The sequence below is a fragment of the Pan troglodytes genome, chromosome 3 (genome assembly GCF_028858775.2).
Source record: "Pan troglodytes isolate AG18354 chromosome 3, NHGRI_mPanTro3-v2.0_pri, whole genome shotgun sequence".
NCBI lineage: Eukaryota > Metazoa > Chordata > Mammalia > Primates > Hominidae > Pan > Pan troglodytes.
The window spans coordinates 175,038,502-175,056,773 of record NC_072401.2 but is presented as its reverse complement, the minus strand read 5'-3'; the positions used below and the strand labels follow the sequence as shown (position 1 = coordinate 175,056,773).

The following is an 18,272-nucleotide window of genomic DNA, read 5'->3' as shown; positions in this document are numbered from 1 at the left end:
CAGCCTAAAATCTGCAGCTTTATCTCAGAACAGTTTGCTGAAGCTCGTTTTTTTTTTTTTTATGTCACAAGCTATAAATTTGATTTGTAATTATAAGAATTTAGCTAAACAATATAATCTCAAGAAAAGCAGAGATTTAGAATGTTTGATAGAAAACTGACAGAGAATGAAACATAAAAAGGAGATATAAATCAAGTCAGAGCCATATATAACCAAAATTTAAATGAAGATCTGGATAGATATCTAGACCTCTCCAACTTATTAGTTACAATTTGCAATGTAAACAGTACAGGACATCACTAAAAATTAAGGGGCATAGCAGAGGTACTTTCTATATTCGTGCCACATAAATACCTTTTCTCGAAGACAAAATTTTGAAAAACAGCTATTTAATTTTATACTCTTATTTCAACTTTCAGCATTGTGTTTATCTTTGCTGGCACATTAAGTCTTCTTTGGAAGGAGGTGGGTATATAAATTAAACCATTTGTTCTTCCTAGTACTTCATCAAGTAATAATAACAAAAAAAAAGGAAATAAAAAAGAAGTTGCATTCCAAGAGAAGTTTATTTTTCAAATTTGCTAGCCCTATAAAGCACTTTAAAAAATAATGCTATTTAGATTATCTTCAATTCCAAGTCAGATTGTCCCAGAGAATGCAAATGTGCTACATTTGTTACTTCTCCTTACCCTGTTAATTTCTTAGAGTTTAAAAAAAAAAAAAAAAAAGGATTACAAAATGAAGGACTTTACATTAAAATCTCAATACTGATCTCTAAGTCAGTTTAAAAGAAAAATCAAGTTTCACAAAATAAATACACTGAAGCAACTATAATAGTAATAACCTTTATTTAAAATAGATTTAATTTAGGAAAGCTCATTTTATATGAGTTTCCAACTAATTATTAGAGTCAGAAACAAAGAAAATAAAATCAGAGAAAATCCTCTGTAGAAAAAATACACAAAGAACATTTCTACATGTGAAAAAACAGTAAACAGTGTTAACATCCAAGTTATTAGTCTCAATTCCACGTCTCCTAGTGAACACCACTATCAACCTTGAGATCTGATTTGTTCTTGTCATTCTTCACTGAGTAGATGAAATATGTTAAGGTGTCTTTTTCATTCACTGGAATAGACCTAAAGTGGCAACCAACTATCTATAAAGAAAAGAAAAATTAAGGAAATTAAATTTTAGATATAACAGGTTTCATAAACTAGGTAAAAAATACGGTTTCATCAAAAGAAAAAGTGCTATGTGATAAGGGCTATTTCCTTTAAAAATTATATTTAACAAAATATCAACAAGACAGAAAGCATTCAAGAATAAAATGTTATGAACAAGAGATAGTGTGATTTCAAAGGACCCTTTGACCCACTCAATTTAATATACATTGATTAGAAAATATATTTTCCTTTTATTTATTTTAAATTTTATAATTGGGCCAGGCGTGGTGGCTCATGCCTGTAATCCCAGCACTTTGGGAGGCAGAGGTGGGTGGATCACTTGAGCCCAGGAGTTTGAGACCAGCCTGAGCAACATGACGAAACCCCATCTCTACCAAAAAAAATACAAAAATTAGATAGGCGTGGTGGTGTACACCTGTAATCCTAGCTACTCAGAAGGCTTAGACAGGAGGATTGCTTGAACCCAGAAGGTGGAGGTTGCAGTGAGCTGAGATCATGCCACTGGACTTCAGCCTGGGCAACAGAGCAAGACTCTGTCTCAAAAAAAGATAAATAAATAAAATAAAAACAATAAATTTTATAATTAGAATCTAGAATAGGGAATAAATGATTTTACTTTTAAACTTTAAATGAGATAAAACAGACATAAGAGATCACATGCATCATTAAACCTGCAATGGTTTAGACTCTACTGATAGAAAAAGAAGTATGAAGTTGAAAACTTTTGGTAGTAGAGAAACCAACAATAACATATAAATTGTTTGCTGCAAATTATATTCATTCATTCACACCTTGGTAGCATTCTTTGGTTAAGCTTCCTTGAAAATTTTTCTGAATAAAAATTATGAATGGAAATGAGAGGAGAAAGAGGGATGTTCAATGAAGGATGTTTACCTGCTTCCTTGCCTTTTCATTGTGCTAACATAACATGCATACTACAATTACTAATAGAAGAATAATAGACTTACCTGGGGTGCTGACATGCATATTTAGATTCCAGAAAATAAAATCTCTTAAGAAAAAAGTTCATCCACACACTAATTAAGAGACTTAAGACTTAGTCATACAACCCTGGATTCCCTTAAAACAGTGGTCCCCAACCTTTTTGGCACCAGAGATCGATTTCACGGAAGGCAATTTTTGCACAGATTGAGGGTGGCGGAGTTGGTTTTGGTATGAAATTGTTCCACCTCAGATCATCAGGCATTAGATTCTTATAACAAGCATACAATCTAGATCCCTCACATGTGCACTTCACAAGAGGGTTTGGACTCCTTTGAGAATCTAATTCTGTGGCTGATCTGACAGGAGGCAGAGCTCAGGCAGTAATGCTTGCTAGCTGGTGCTCACCTCCAGCTCTGCGGACCCGTTCCTAACAGGCCACCAACCAGTACCAGTCCATGGCCCTGGGGTTGGGGACCCCTCTCTTAAAATATATGTACGACATCTGCACATTCCTTAACTTGCTAATATCTGCATTTCTGATTAAGTAAAATATAACACTCATGGCTATCTCTTATGTATAAAAAAGAAAATAGCTCTGGAAATAATATAACTGTTCTTAGAAGGTCAGTTTATCAAAAATTACAGGTTTAATTTATACCTAAATATAACATTTAAAATAATCAGTTCTTTGGTTCTCATTTGTCCCAAAACAGGGGTGCCTTCACTCCATTAGTACCTATTGAAATATTTCATCATGGTGGGCAATAACTATATTTATGTTACATTAATGTATTGTACAACCCCAAAAGAACTTGATCTTTTAAATCAAAATTAAAGAAAAATTAATTAGATCTGTGTTGCCCAACCAAGGATAAAAAATTTTAGCTAAATAGTTAATATATTAGATTTTAACAATGTTAAAAAGCATTCTGCCAAATAAATGTAACTTCTATTCATATTTCATTTTATTCAATATGCACATTTTAGAAAATGTTGGGTAACTACTAAATCCATGCAAAGAATATGAGAAAACTGATTTATATTTCTACACTTCTATTTTGTCTAGTAGGCCAAATTTTCTTTTTTTAGAGATGGAGTGTTGCTATGTTGCCCATGGTGACTCAAACTCCTAGGCTTAATCAATCCTCCTCAGTAGCTGCAAGTAAAAATTTTTATTTTAAATATGATTAAAATATATATATATAAATCTATAAACATCTTAATAAGATGCACAGATTTCTTGGTTCTATTATTTCCTGAAAACATATGCATGCTCCGTTAACTTTTCACAACTCAGTGACTGACTAGAAGTCCTCTATCAAAGCAAACTACAAGTAAAAGCTTGGGTAAAAGAAAAGCTTTTGCCTCTTCTAGATGTGAAAAAAACATGGATGTCTCTAATAAAACAAACATCAACAAGGACAAATTTTGAAATAGTTAAGTCAGCAAATTATAAAAATACTGTTTAGGGTCTGATTTGTAGGCCTATTCCACCACTTTAAAATATAAATTCTAATAAGGACATTAAAGCTTGTTAATTAATTTTATTATGCCTCAATTAGGTGCTCAAATGTTTACTGGTTAAACGGAGTTTTAAAATTAATAGATTTCTAAAGTGAGGATTAAAAAAACTCTCATTCAACATTTTGAGGGCCAGGCACGGTGGCTCACACTGGTAATCCCAGCACTCTGGTAGGCTGAGGTGGGCAGATCACTTGAAGTCAGGAGTTTGAAACAAGTCTGGCCAACATGGTGAAACCCTATCTCTACTAAAAATATTATACAAACATTAGCCTGGTGTGGTGGTGCACACCTGAAGTCCCAGGTACTTGGGAGGCTGAGGCTGGAGAATTGCTTGAACCTGGTAGGTAGAGGTTTCAATGAGCCAAGATCATGCCACTGCACTCCAGCCTGGGCGACAGAGCGAGACTCTGTCTCAAAAAACAATCAACACATTTTGAAAGCCAGTATCAGAAGGTGCTGTACACAATCTACTAAGCAGTCATTACAAAAAGGAATTTCCTAAGTGGCAGACAAACATTTCTACACAACTAGATTCTTCCACAACAGATTCTTTAACTTTGTTCTTTCTAATTAAAATGTACTGTTACATACACTACATTAAAACTTTCATTAGCACTTAATAACCTCTCGGTTGTGCAGATAGTTCAAATAGTTTAAAACTCATATATACCTCAACAAGTTGTGCTTTATTAAGTCCTGGTCTGGTTGGTAGCTTGAAGTGTCTTTTGTATCTCCTAAGTGTATTTACTTGTAATTGGTATAAATCAACCTAGAAAAAATTAACATGTATAAATTAGTTCATACAATTTGTTGAAAATTTATCATTGATATGTATAATAACAAACATTTTAACTTCAGCACAATAAAAATTTACTTCCAAAATCAAAAAAAATTTTAAAAATTTATATAATCCAACATAAATTATTAAAGAATTTAATCTTTTGGGGATAAATAATATAAACTGAGGTCAAAAAAAGAGTAAGTTATGTGACAACAGAGCTGCAAAAATTGTCAATTTAAAATGTAACAATTCAAACTGTGTAAATGCATGTCAACTGGCTATATTTAATTTTGCTTTCATTTTCAGATTTCTCAAATGTTTTAAACACTTAAAAGATTGTTCATATCTTTTTATAAAGGCTTCAGAATGCACTACTTAGGATTTACATTAAGCATAAAAAACTTCCATCTACCTCTGGGGTATCAATATCTTGAACAGGTGAATCACCTCCATCATCATCACTCCCTTTTCTCTTTCTTCTGTTTCGAACACTCTGAATTAAGTTTTTATGATAATCACATATGTAAAGATGCCTTGCCTGAAACAGAAAAGTTTTACACACTGCTTATGATTACAGTAAAATGTGTCTATGTATTAGTAAAACACATATGCCACAGTGAGTTCTTAAAAATAAAGACAGTCAAGATGGGCCATTGTTAAGATAATGGAATATTTATACGTTTAAATCCTATACGCTGTTAAAACATAAGATGTCTGGAATACTGTTAAAAGGATGGTGGATGGGGAAGGAGGGGTTGGTTCCATCTGGGGAAGGGGGTAAGGGAGGGAGGGAGAGGAGAATGAGAAATTCCAACCCTCTGGGTTTTGTCATCAAATTGCAGTGAGGGGCTGGGCGCGGTGGCTCACGCCTGTAATCCCAGCACTTTGGGAGGCCAAGGCGGGTGGATCACTTGAGCTCAGGAGTTCCACACAAGCCTGGCCAACATAGTGAAATCCCGTCTCTACTAAAAATACAAAAAATTAGGCGGGCATGGTGGCAGTAGCCTGTAATCCCAGCTACTCAGGAGGCTATGGCAGGAGAATCACTTGAACCTGGTGGTTGGAGGTTGCAGTGAGCCGAGATCGCGCCACTGCACTCCAGCCTGGGCAACAGAGTGAGACTTTGTCTTAAATAAATAAACAAACAGACAGATAGCAGTAAGGATGACCTGAATTAGTTCATGTTGAATTTTTAACTGATGAGGGGAAAGATGATGTTGCTCACACTTTTGCTACTTGACAGTACTTTCTCTACTTAAAAGAACAGCATATTTTAGTAATATAATGTATGCTTTCCAGTCTTTCTAACTGAATACCCAAATTATAGTCCAGATACAAAACCATTCGTTTTCACAAATGAGCTATCGACTTCAAAACTGTATTTAAATTTCAGTTATACATTTTTCTGAATATTAAATCAATGTATTTATCTATAACACACTTTTCCAAAACAATCTGAAATTATGCAAGTTCACCTGAAGAGTTTCTCATGGATAACACTGAAAACTGTTTAAACTGGCAAAAAGTGTCACAAATAAACTTTTCAAAAACTTTAATTACATATACTCCTGCGAGCTGTAGACTAACATTTGAAACAAACACGGACTAAGCTAACAGGCTTTTACATTTACTTCTAAGCCAAGCGCAAGATAAAAATATGCAGGACTTGTGGTAGGTTCTCGATACCATGTTATTCATTTACCGCTAGCCAGATCTCCCAAAAGTAGCAACGGCTGTTTCTAAAAACCTCATGGATGGTCAAACGAAAAGACGTGCAAGAGGAGGAATAAAGAAATCCTGATGGCTGCCAAGGGGATGGCAAAACCGCAGAGGCTACGTGCTCCCCACCATCGGAGTAGCTGCCCTCGGAGCTGACAGCGCAAACGCCGTTTACAACCCCGGCTCACTGCCAGGCGGCGGGTGAGCTCGGCTTCCCTCTCACTCCGCTCCGGAGGAGACGGAACACAGAAAAGAACAGGATCTTCCTTGTTCGTGAAGGTCCTCCGCTTTCTCCTAGACGACGGGATTTAGTACCGCCTGGGGCCAAACACCAGCTTGGGCAGCAAAACAAAGGCGCCTCCATTCCAGAAGAGCTGCCGGGCTGCAAGAAAACTACTCTGGGCCCTCAGTGCGGCGGTCCCCTTTGTTTCGTGTCCCGGTCGCAGAGGAGAAGGAAGAGGGAAGACTGCGCGGGAGAGACGCAGGCAGCGGGAGGTTGGGGGCCAGGGTGGGAAAGAAGAGGGGAACGACAGCCTGTGTGTGGTGTGTGTGTTGGGGTGGCGGTCGGAGTTGCAGCGACTTTGTTATTTGCTTCCAAACACAGACTCCACGAGACCGCACTGCAGCCAGTGCGGTTGTCTGGGGGACCCCGCCGACAACCCGTGCCTTTGCCCGGCTCCTGGGGCCCCACCGAGGGGCGGGAGGGCAGGGCGGTCCCGCGGTTTACTTACGCTCTTATCCAGCTCGATCTTCACCTTCTTCTGGGAGATGCTCTTCTGGATCCTCTTGCTGAAGCTGGCGTTGCCTGCCGCCCGGCCGCACCGCTCACCATCCTCCCGCAGGCAGCACAGTTGCCCGGGGCCCGGCCCGGCCGCCCCCGGGGGCCCAGACGCTGAGACCGCCCCCGCGCCCGGCACCTCAGCCCCGGTGCCCGCGCCGGTCCCGTTCCCCGCCGAGGCGGCGGCGGCCGCGGCAGCGACCACTGCGGCCACTGCGGCGGCCGCATCCCCGCCGCGGCTCATCTCGTCAGGCGTGAAGCCGTTCATGTCTCCGAGCTCCCGAGCGCCGGCGCTGACAGAAATCCCCTCTCTCCTGGCCGCTCCGCCTCTCTCCGCTCCGGCAGCGGCAATTCACTCTGCACACCAAGTTAGACAGCGGCACGGCCAAACACCAACTGTCCCGGGCCTGCTGGTCTCTGCTGGCACCGAAACAGTGGACAGTGCTGAGGGCCGGGACGCAGACTCGAGCGTCTCCTGGAGCGGGGACCCCGCTCACTGTCACATGGGGACTTCAGCAGTTGGACCGCTACGCCTCCGCCTCCCTCCGGCCCCGGGACCTGCGCAAGCGCGACGCGCCCCCTCCCGTCCCGCCCCTTTCTTTCTGCCGCGCGGCCCCATGGGAATTGTAGTTCTCTGCTGCAGAGTCAACCTGAGCTCCGCCCTGACCCCGCGCCATGAGGGACGGAGGAACTACTAATCCTAGCATGCATAGCGCGGCCACGGACCCACTTTTTTTTTTTTTTTCAGTACCGGGAAAACAGGAGCGTGTGATTGGGGTTTACAGTGTTTTCTCTCGCTCTCTCTGTTTCTAGGGAATTCGGGCTGTGTTTAGCTGCTGGGATATCGTAGAATTGGTTTTCAGAGAAGTTCCTCGACTCCTGAGGCGAAACATAAAGGGATGGGAGTGGTGTGGGAAGTGATCGTGTGGGGAAAAAAAAGTTTCGAGGCCGTTTCGCATTTGTGGAGACACAGTTTTTGGTGTGACCACTCTTTTGTGGGAAACCCAAACCAAGGAGAACTCAGGAGAATTGGCGCTCTTCGGTCCTGGAGGTTCCGCAGCTAACATCCCGGCTTGACCAACTATCGAGGCCGCAAATTAATAGGGCACCTCCTGGGAGGAAAACGCCCATCCTGACTTCTCAACTGTGACAGGTCCCCCTCACAAACGCCTTGCGGGGGGGTGGGGGGCGTTTCTAAACCCTTGCATGTTCTTACAAGGGAAATGTTTTTATTCTTGGGCGCACCAAGTTGGCCGCCTCCTGAGGTGGAGTACGGACCAGTTGACAACAGGGCTCCTTTTCACCTCCACGCCCAACCTTTTCCATTTCTCCTCAAACGGTTTTGGAGAAGGGCGGAGTCATATCATTTTAAAGGAAACTTGGAACCTCACCAATACAAACGCTGGTCGAATGTTCCCAGAAACTTCCCTGCATTAGCTCTACCGGGCGCGGGGAGTAGAAAGCGCATTTCCTGAGTCCTGAAAAGCGCGTGCGCGCCTGTGTGCTGCCGGCGTTTGTGCGCGCCTGTTCGCGGGCGCGCGCGTGTGTACGTGTGTGTGCGCGCGTACGCGTGTATGTTCGTGCGCGCTTGCGGGGACGTGCTTGTGGAGGGCGGAGAGAGGGATGGGCGTGGCTAATATGAAAGCTGCACCTTTACTAGTTAGCTACCATGCGTCATTATTTATCAGAAGATATATGCTGCTTAAACACAAATACGTTTTAAAATATATTTTAGGCAGTAGGGTTTTGGGGTTTTTTTTGCAAGTTCTTTTACTGAGTAAATTTAATGATAAATGATTTTTTTTTTCTTTTGAGACAGTTTGATCTGTCGCCCAGGATGGAGTGCAGTGCAGTGGCGCGATCCTGCAACCTCCGCCTCTCGAGTTCAAGCGATTCTCCTGCCTCAGCCTCCCGAGTAGCTGGGATTACAGACGCGCGCCACCCCACCCAGATGATCTTTTTAAATGCAAAATGCCATCGACGCAGAAAATCAAAGGTATCCATTGTATCTGTGCGTTTGAGTTCTAGGATATGACAAAGAAAAACAATTGAAATATTACGTAAATTCAGTAGGAAAAAGAAAGATGACTGATAAGTACATTGTGTACCTCCTTAAGCTGCGCTGTCCAGTAGGCTGTCCTCTAGCCATATGTGGCTACTCAGCACTTGAAATGTGGTTGAGACGGAAAAACTGAATCGTTAATTGAATTTGAATTAAACTAAAAACAAAAACCTGATGCTTGATTCAATTGTTGGAATACTTTTAAGTGTGTTTGCAACAACTCAGATATATGAATCTGTTTTTCCAGCTTAAATTTTATGAACTCTAACTTTAGCATATGAATTGAGATGTGCTGTAAGTATATATCAGCTGGATTTTTTTTTTTATTTCTGGACTTACTACAAGAAATTTTCAAAAAGAATATTGAATCGCACATTAAAATTTTTATATATGTTTAAATGTTTTGGATGTAATGGGTTAAACAAAATATTACAATAAATTGTACCTGTTGCATTAGATAACACTGGCTTAAAGTATTACAACACAGTAGGGCGTGGTGGCTCATCCTTTGGGAGGCCGAGGAGGGTGGATCATCTGAAGTCACGAGTTCGAGACCAGCCTGGCCAACATGGTGAAACTCCGTCTCTATTAAAAATACAAAAATTAGGCAGGCATGGTGACACAAGCCTGGGGTTCCAGCTACTTGGGAGGCTGAGGGAGGAGAATTGCTTGAACCCAGGAGGCAGAGGTTGCAGTGACCTGAGATTGCACCACTGCACTCCAGCCTGAGCAACAGAGCGAGACCCTGTCTCAAAAAAAAAAAAAATTACAACACAGAATAATTATATATTTATGGATACATGTTATATATTTATGGATACATTTTCTTAAGAGGTAAAAATGAGAATATATGGATGGGATGATACATCCCAACTTCAGGGTGATGCTCATCTCCAACGAAGGAGGCCAAGGAATTTGTATATGGTGTCAGAGTAAACATAAAATATAAAGAGATGAATTTCTAAATTTAATGGTTTTTTGGGGAAGCAAGAATTGCAGTTCAGGACATACACACAGACTGAGTGGTCTTTAGTATGTCAGAAGAACAAAGAGAAGGTCGAGAGTTTTATTAGAAAGAGAAATGTTGCTACTGTTTTGAAAGAAGGTTCATTGGCACTATAGTAAAGTTTTGGGAAGCTGGCAAGCTCTGATTGGTGAGTGAGAGTGGTAGATAAAACCAGTCTTAGTCATAGGAGATTGTTTCAGCAACTACTCGGTAAAACTGGTCTTAGAGTTACTGCAGGCCATTTCAGCAGCTGGGTTGTAAAAAACTTAATTCTTAATGCTAGAGCTGTGTGCCCTGATTGCTTTCTCCCCTGGTCCCTCGATTCTGATTTAGTTGGGTATGACAAGAATGATCCAGATTGTATGATCAATTTTCACACTGGGAATGGCTTAAAGATGGTTTCTTCTGAATTTTAAAGTTTTTATTTATTAAAAATATCTGAAACATGACAGTGGGATGTTGAATTTTCATATTTTTCTTTGTACATTTATGTGTTTTTAAAATAGTTCATGAAATTCATATTGTTTGGTTCTTGTGCTTAAAAAAGCTTATATCTTCTGCAAAATGTGACCAAATCATGTAAATTCAGTAGGAAAAAGAAAGATGCTTACTGATAAGTACTTTGTGAATCTCCTTAAGCTGTGCATGTATGTATATGTATAGTTATCAGTTTCATATGAAGCTTACTCAAGTAAAGAACTGTAGCTATGGCTCCTTTACACACAATACAATGGTTGTAAAAAGATCCTATTAAACAGTCACTTGTTGCATGCTAGAATCTTTTTCTAGGCCCTGGAGGCACAAAAATAATTGAGAGGGTCCTAGCTATTTGGGAGCTTCTTGTCTAGTAGGGCAGACAGGTAGCTTAACAAGCACATAATACAAACCTCAATAACAATAGAGAGAAAGTACAGGCATAGCACATAGGAGGAAATGATTCATTTCTGGCAAGTTGAAAAGATTGCTGGAGTAGGGGACATGTTAATTCTCACTGCCAGATTTAAAGTGTATCTTGAGTCAATCTATTTGTTTAGATACATTTTTACAACCATGTTTTGTTACTTATTTCTACAAATCTTCATATTTAGGGCAGGTATAAGAACTCTTTGATTTGAGTGTAACTCACAGTCAAGGTTGGAATCAGGTTTTAGGGGGGCTTCAAGATTATATAATCTGAAAGGTCTTTTTAAAGAAGTATGTACAATTATGAATGCAAAATTAGGTACAGGACTTTATAAGGGTCTATCCAAGTGAGGGACTCTGAAGTTTGAATCCTTTAGCTTCACGGTAAATCTACCTCAGAGTAGACTAGGTAAAAAATATAGATCTATGAAACCTTAATTATAGGGGGGTTGTTCATATCAACAAAAATGCTCTTTGCTTTCTAAAATGGTTCAAAATATGATTCTTAAAAAAGTATGTATCCGTGCCTGTCTTCCCTATGGGCTTTTAACATGATTGCATTTTTCTGGCTTTACTTTAAAATAAGCAACTAAATAATTTTATTTAATTTACAAAAACATATAAATTGGCCAATAATCCCAACATGACCACAGTAGAAAATTCAAATAATACAAAAAGGTTCATATGAAAAACAAAAGCCTGTTTTACCTCATGTCCTCAAATCCCTGTCCCTTGAAGCAACCAGTGTTAACAGATTATTGTTTCCTTCTAGAAAAAAGTATGCATTTACTAGTATATACATCTCTATATGTGAATAATTCTATATTTTACAGCAAAAGTTCATTCCGTTTTACACCACCTTTCCTTTATCTAGTTTTAAACTCAGCCATCATACAGAAAATTGTATAAAGCATAAATGTCCAGTTTAAGCAGTGCTGTGGTTTCAGTGTTTGAGTGTGTCCCCTCCCAAATTCATTGTGAAACTCAATCCCCAATGCAACAGTACTAAGAGGTGGGGCTTTTAGGAGGTGGTGAGGCCGCCCTCATGAATGTGATTAGCGCCTTATGAAAGGGATAGAGGGGGCGAGTTTACCCCTTCCATCTCTTCCACCATGTGAGGATGCAGCAAGAGGCACCATCTTGGAAGCACAGAGCAGCCTCCACCAGACACCAAGATCAAATCTTGATCTTGAACTTCTCAGCCTCCAGAACCTTGAGAAAATACATTTCTGGTTTTTATAAATTACTGAGTCTCAACTATTTTGTTATGGCGGCACAAATGAACGGAGACAAGCAGTTATGGTAAAATGCACATCCGTATAACTGCTACCCAGGTCAGGAAAGAGAACATTGCTGAAAGGGCCAGCTTCAGGGACTTGCGGCGGCACAGGACCCCAAGCTCAGAAGCCAACATGCTCCACTCTCCTCCTCCTTCCTGCTTGACATTTAATGCCCTGCAATCACCATCATGTAATTCTCAATAATTTTATCTTTGAATTTGTGTTTTATAAGTGAAGTATCAATGGGACAATGCATTGATTCAGGCAACATGGGCCTCCTGCCACCTCCCTTCCTCCCCAGAATGAGTTCTGGCTGCTCACTCTCTCCACTCCACCCCACCCCACCCTCTGCTCTGGCAGAGGCTGAGCAGGAGGTACAGTGCAGGAAGTGTCTGGTTGAGGTGCAGGATCCTCCCCATTTCCTCTGAACCAGGAGTCAGGCCCCTAGCTCCTGTGAGGGTCAGTTTTCCACCTGTGCCCAAGGGAGTGCCACATTAAATAGCAAATAAGAAAACACCATGTGAGGAGAAAGAGAGGGAGGGAGAGAAAAAAGATGTTTGTTCTGGACACCACAAATTATGTAGATGGCCCTGATTGACAACATGCCAGAAAGCCATCACCTGCCACTTCTTCATCATAAACCCCATCTCCCAGCTAGCAGGAGTAGCTATCTTGACTTTTATGGTATTTGTTACCTCGTTTTTCATTACAGTTTTGCCACATAGTTCTTCAACTTTTTTTTTCAGTTTTGCTGTTTTTGAACTTTATATAAGTGGACTCATATACTTTATATTCTGTTTTCTTTGGGTTCATTTACTCTGTTTTTCAAAGGTCTACTTTTATGTAGTTTAATTCTTTCTCTTCATTATGGTATGAATAAACTACAATATATCCATTCTATTGTTGATAGACATATGGATTGTTTCCTGTTTAGGGCTATTAAAAGAATGTTGCCATGAACATTCTTATTCTTGTACATGTATCCTGATACATACGTGACTGCAGGTCAGTAAGATATATATGTTGTTAAGTTGGAGTGAGAACTTCCAGCTCCTTGCTTACATATGTAAACAGAATTGCTGAGTTTTAAGGTAGGCCTAGGTTCAACTTTACTAGATATTTCCAAACTTTTACACTTCCACAAGCAATATATGAGAGTTCTGTATCTTTGCCTACCATTTGATATTGTACTTTCTAAAAAAGATCAAGTAGGTATGTATGGTATCTAATTGTGATTTTAATTTGAACATTCTTAGTTACTAATGAGATTATATATTAATTGGTCTTTTGGATTTCTCGTTTGGAAGTTCCTAGTTAGGTCTTTTGCCTATTTTTCTGTTGGGATTGTGTCTTTTTCTGTTGATTTGTAGTAGCTATTCATGTTTTCTGAATAACAGCCTTTTCACAATTTTACATATTGCACACATCTTTGCCTACTTCATAATTTGCCTTTTGACTCTGCAGTGGCAACTTTTGTTTAAAGTCTTTTAATGAGGAAAAAATATATCTATCTTTTCTTTTCTGACTGATGATTTTTGTGACTTAAGTAAGTTCCTTATCCCCAAATCATGAAGATATTTTTCTACATTATCTTCTAACAGCTTCATTGTATTGCCTTTCTCATTTAAGATTATGATTGATTTTTGTGCACAGTGGTTGAGGTACAATTTTATTTTGTATATGCTACCCATTTGACCAAGTACCATTCACTGGAAAATCTATCCATATTCCATTCTTTTACAGTGTCACCTTTGTCATAAATCAAGTTGAATGTATGTAGGTCTGTTTCTGAAGCCTAGTCTTTCCATTGTACTTTGCCAATTCCACAGTCTTAATTATAAAAGTCGTTCAGAAAAATTTTGATAACCTAGAAGTGTAGATCTTCTACCTTATTTTTTTTTCGTCAAAACACAGACTTGGTTATTCTTGACCCTTTGTATTTCCTTATACATTTTAGAATCAGCTTAAGTTCCAGAAAAAAGAAAAACCAACCAAATGAACAATAAGACAACAACAACAACAACAAAAAAGGCCTTTTGGGATTTTGGATGGTATTGCATCAAATCCATACATTAACCTGAGAGACGAGAGACTTCTTCAACATTGAGCCTTCCAATCATGATTTTCAATTCATTTAGGTCTTCTGTAATGTTTCTTAATATAATTGTATTTGTTGCTATGCAGAAGTTTCACTGATCTTTTATTATATCTCTCTATATATTTGATATTTCTGACACTATTGTAAATAGTATCTTTTTAATATTTCATTTTCCTTTTTTGTTGCTTAAATATATATAAAATAAGCTAATTTTTCCAAACTAATTTTTATATCCAGCAACCCTGCTAAAATTTCTTATCCAATAAAAATATAAATGTATATGTGTTTGGGTTTCAATGCATTCAATCACACCATTTTCAAATCGTGAGTTTTCCTTCATTTTTTATTCCCTTTTTTCTTGTGCTACTACAGGTTCAGGACTCTAGAATAACATTATAAAAGAGGTGTTAGCAGGCAAAAATGTCTCATTTCCAGTTTCAAAAGAAAGGCTTTTCATGTTTCGCTATTATGTATCATGTCTGATACAGACTTTTTTGTTTTTCATCTAAATTTTTATACCATTTATATGTTCATAACAACCTCATGTTTTTAAGGTGTGCAAGATCTGAACCAGTGTCCCTCTCTTCATTATCAATTATTAGTGCCTTCTCTCTTTTGTTAATCAGTCTCACCAGTGTTCTATCAATTTTATTAGGCTTTTCAGAGGATCTGAATTTTGTACATAGTTTTTATTGTATTTTTTTCTATTTCAATTATTCTATTTTCTTTATTATTTCTTTCTACTTTCTATTTTGCTGTTCTTTTACTAACTTCTTTACAAATATGTACATTAAAAGCTACAGATTTCTCCATCAATATTGTTTTAACTGCATCACACAAGTCTTGATATGTATTATTACCATTGAATTTAAAACATCATCTAATTTTCCTATCATTTTTTTGATGCATAGATTTAGAAGTATGTTTCTTTTTTTTTCTTTTTTCTTTTTTTTTTTTTTGAGATAGAGTCTCACTCTGTTGCCCAGGCAAGAGTGCAGTGGCTCTATCACTACTCATGACAGCGTCAACCTCCCCAGGCTCAGGTGATTCTCCCACCTCAGCCTCCCAAATAGCTGGGACTACAAGTGCAGACTACCATGCTCAGCTAATTTGTTTTTTTTGTATTTTTTATAGAGACAAGGTTTCTCCATGTTGCTCAGGCTGGTCTCCAACTCCTGGACCCAAGCCATCTGCCAGCCTCCCAAAGTGTTGGCATTACAGGTGTAAACCATGGCGCCCAGCCTAGAAGTAGGTTTCTTATTTCCAAACATGTGCAAATAATGTGATTATCCTTTTCTTATTGATTTCGAACACATATAAATTGTCACTTTAGAACTCTGTATGATTTAAATCCTTTAAAATTTATTGAGGGTTTCTTTTAACTTATCTTCCAGTCACTCATTATCTCTTTAGGTGTCCCTAACCTGCTCTAAAATTCACCCGTAATCTTTGTACTTTTAGTTATTACATTTTTTAGTTTTATAATTCCTATCTGGTTCTTTTTAAAACCTTGAATGTCACTTTTTATGATTTCTAGTTCCTGGACAAAATTTATATGCTTGACTTTTTCTTTCATGAACATAGTAAGCATAGTAGTTTTTAGACTTTGTTATTAAGTCTGTTTCTTTTGTCTATTGTTTCTCCTGGTGGCTGTCTCATGCTTACTCTTCCTGCATCCATTTATTTTGATTGTTTGCAGTTCATTTAATTGGAAAAACTGATTTAATATAAACAATTTGAAGCACTGGATGATGTAATGTTCCTACAGAGAGGTGCTTCTTTTCCTTCCATTGGGTGCTAAAGGGTGCCAGTAGTCCTGAATCAATGCTTGAGGATTTCTGAGCCAACCAGATCATTCTAGTCCCTCTCCCCACTTTTGGCCTAGGCTTCCCAGGGTTCTATCCCAGAGTAGGAGGTGTTTCACTAGGGTTACCACCATCAAGGTATACTGGATTCCAACCCTACATCCAAGTGACTGCCACACGCTCAGCTCTTCCTCTTACTTCCTATTTTAAGTCACTTGGTTATAACTAGTACAGTATATAGTAAAATAACATCTGCATTCTGATACTATTCATAGTCTAACATTTTGCTCAGCATATCTCTGTGGCTTTTACCTTGATTTTGTTCTCATGAGAGAGTGAGGCATAAAAAAGATGGAGATGTAGTTCCCAGGTAATGCTGGAACTTGCTCTGGGTACAAAATTATTTGTGACTGACTAGCAAAATAGAATGTTAGTAATTTTTAAAAAGAAACTGAACGTAGATTAAAATCTCCAGAACTAAAATGAGAATTATTATAGCATTCTCTCACCCATAATCCACCTAGATTGGAATATGTTCTCAAACACTTCTGTACAGTGTTCCAGTTACTTGGGTTCAGGAGAAACATTTTGACTAACAATCTTCTTTTTAGTATACCAGAATAAAACGTTGAAAGCACCTCACTGAGGTGCTTTCATTTTAATTAAAAAAATCTACACTGTATGCTGCAAATGATTTTATATAAAAACTGCTTTGGGATATTACCTTCTATAGTTATAGCCTTGGTGTCATTGCAGATGGGAACATCTACATAACTGACTCTAAGTGGGCTACTGACAACTATAACATTCTTCTTCATTATCTGAAGCCAATAATCAGAGTACTTCCCTAGAATTTCTTCATATTTTTTGAAAACATGGAACAGAAATGAATTATATTAGCATTCTAAAAGAATATGAGGTCTGCTTAGTTTTGAAAGTTTTCATTTCTCCTGAAATCTATCCAGAGCAACCAAGAAAATGAAAATAAATTCATAGAAACTGAACTTTCAGCAAATAGCTAAGAAAACTCCAAAACTCCAAAATTAAATGTGAATGCTGCAATAGGCAACTGAGGACAGCAAGCCCACATAGGAAATCAAGACAATATGGGAATGTACTGGAAGTGGGGAAGGAGTTTAGTGGTGGCTGTACCCTAAAAACAAGGCTGCGACTGAATAGGCTCCAAACATTGGGAAGGGAGAGAGAGAAGGACAGAAGGTGCCCAATCAGAGATTGCAGACCTTAGAAAGCACCAGTAAAATAACTTCTAAAAGCAGTATCATCATCTTAGAAGGCAATATCTGTGTCCCTGCAGCCTGTGAATAAATCAGGAAGCCCAGGACTGTGTGTAGAAGCTCTTTGGAACCAGGTTCAGTTCTGAGAGGCAGAGTAGGTGTTCACAGAGTTTAAGAAAAGAGTCGTCTTCTATAGCAACAGAAGAGGGAGCCCTCGAGAGATGAATTTTATAAAGCTATCCTAATCTTTCTTTTCACCTCCTGTTAGTAGTCCAGGAAAATTTCACTAATTTAAATTCAAAGATTATGAAAGTCATATGCAGAACATCTATTCAAAATTATAATAAAAAAACTGTGAAACGGAGTAGCACGATTTTCCTGCAGAAGATGAAAATTTACCAGAAAATGGTTGTCATAAAACAAATGAAATTTATAACTCAACATTCCAACGTGAATTTGAAAAACTTAAGGAAGCAATCACAGGTATGAAGTAAAATCATGAAAAGTAATATATTTGACTCAGCAGGGAGTCAGACAATAGGTTATTAATACCTACTTTTATAAGAATATATTCAGAGAATTGATTATTTTGGTATTTTAGAAGTGCGTAGCAAAGAATTAACCTTACCCAAAAAGAAGTCTGGCCTTTGTCCTTGTATCCTAGGAGGTGATCTCTAGGAAGAGTGGCTTTGTTTACCTGGGAGCCTTTAGCTACACTGGATGGTGTAAGAATGTGAATTTATGATGTGGGCTTTGGGCCATGAGATAGCCAGTCTACCTCCAGAGGGGCTGCAGACTAAAATTTCCTGGACTCTGCTCTATGCACCAATTCCCTTGGAATCAGCATCCTTTTTTCCCCCTTTTACACACACACACACACACACACGCACACACAAATTTTAAAAAGATGGAGTCCATGTTGCCCAGGCTGGTCTTGAACTGCTGGCCT

The 18,272-nt window shown here is 38.7% G+C and overlaps 1 protein-coding gene and 1 long non-coding RNA gene across 2 annotated transcripts; one reads left to right on the top strand and one right to left on the bottom strand.

Moving 5' to 3' along the window:
• Positions 1-831: 831 nt before the first annotated feature.
• Positions 832-7,481, bottom strand: SAP30 (Sin3A associated protein 30). Its single transcript, XM_526733.9, has 4 exons — positions 6,888-7,481; positions 4,850-4,975; positions 4,327-4,425; positions 832-1,159 (listed from the first exon to the last, which is right to left on the bottom strand). Exons 1-4 carry the CDS (start codon positions 7,200-7,202, stop codon positions 1,037-1,039), a joined length of 663 nt encoding a protein of 220 aa, XP_526733.2. The 5' UTR covers positions 7,203-7,481; the 3' UTR covers positions 832-1,036.
• Positions 7,482-8,569: 1,088 nt separating this feature from the next.
• Positions 8,570-14,371, top strand: LOC134809930 (uncharacterized). The gene is made up of 2 exons (XR_010156745.1): positions 8,570-8,930; positions 14,143-14,371. It is a non-coding gene; the product is annotated as an uncharacterized LOC134809930 (long non-coding RNA).
• The last annotated feature ends 3,901 nt before the right edge of the window (positions 14,372-18,272 follow it).

Coding starts and splice junctions, on each gene's coding strand:
- SAP30 (XM_526733.9), bottom strand. CDS start 7,202: ATGAACGGCTTCACGCCTGACGAGATGAGCCGCGGCGGGGATGCGGCC. Junction 4,976..6,887: donor AGATCGAGCTGGATAAGAGC/GTAAGTAAACCG, acceptor TTTCTGTTTCAG/GCAAGGCATCTTTACATATG. Junction 4,426..4,849: donor AAGATATTGATACCCCAGAG/GTAGATGGAAGT, acceptor AATTTTTTCTAG/GTTGATTTATACCAATTACA.